Consider the following 980-nt stretch of genomic DNA (forward strand, 5'->3'; position numbering starts at 1 on the left):
TTTCTTACAACGACCTTCTCCCAGGAGCTGAAGTCGACAGCCATTGCTGCTGCAGCACGCTGCAGCAGCAGCCGCAGTTTGCTGCGCAGCAGCGCATGCGTCTCTCTTAGGGGCCCCTGCCCGTACTCTATGTGGGGCTCTGATACATTCACATCCACTCGCCTGCACGCACACACACCCCTGCTGCTGCTGCTGCTGCTGCTGCTGTTGCTGCTGCTGATCCTGCTGCTGCGCGGGAAGCTGCTGCAGCTGCTGCTGCTGCTGCAACAGAGAGGTCGATGAACGGTGCGCGACAGCCAGTAGCAACAGTAAAGCCACCAGCAACAGCAGCAACAACAACAGCAGCAGCAGCAGCAGCAGCAGCAGCAGCAGCAGCAGAGCAGCAGCAACTTACAAGGGTGAGTTCCTGCAGGCAATGCCATCATATTTAAATATAGAAGCCTGCTGATACGGCCAGTGCTGGTGCTGCTGCTGCTGCAGCACGCGCTCCATCAGCAGCCCGAAGTGTACATGCACCAGCTGCCACACAGCAGCAACTTCCTCAAGCGGAACCTGCAGCAGCAGCAGCAAAACACACACACAAACACCACCACTGCTGCTGCTGCTGCTGCTGCAGCAACTGCTGCTGCTGCTGCTCCCTCCTGCTGAAGAACAGCGGCAGCGAAAGCAGCAGATGGCAGGTGTATGCCATCGATAGAACAGAAGCAGCAGCAGCAGCAGCAGCAACAACAGCAGCAGTCGGCAGCAGCAGCCGGCAGCAGCAAAAGCAGCAGCAAAGTCACCGGCAACAGCAAGAACAGCAGCAGCAACAGCAGCAGCAGCAACAACTGCCGCAGCAGCAGCGCAAGCAGCAGCAGAACCAAAACTAGCATCACCAACTCCCCATCCCCAGCAGCAACAGCATCAACAGCAGCAGCAGCAGCAGCAGAAACAGCAGCATCCCAGCACAAACAAAAACAAAAGCAGCAGCAGCAGCAGCA

The 980-nt window shown here is 57.9% G+C and overlaps 1 protein-coding gene across 1 annotated transcript in view; it reads right to left on the reverse strand.

Annotated features, from left to right (window-relative positions):
- EMH_0049370 (uncharacterized protein) overlaps positions 1–980 on the reverse strand; it is a gene marked incomplete at both ends in the record, with an annotated part of 5,218 nt that overhangs the window by 2,992 nt on the left and 1,246 nt on the right. Inside the window, 2 exon segments of the mRNA XM_013496517.1 lie at positions 9–162; positions 395–552. Coding sequence (XP_013351971.1) covers positions 9–162; positions 395–552 — 312 coding nt within the window.

This window comes from Eimeria mitis, genomic scaffold (assembly GCF_000499745.2).
Source record: "Eimeria mitis Houghton genomic scaffold, Emh_scaff2149, whole genome shotgun sequence".
NCBI classification, from domain to species: Eukaryota; Apicomplexa; class Conoidasida; order Eucoccidiorida; family Eimeriidae; genus Eimeria; species Eimeria mitis.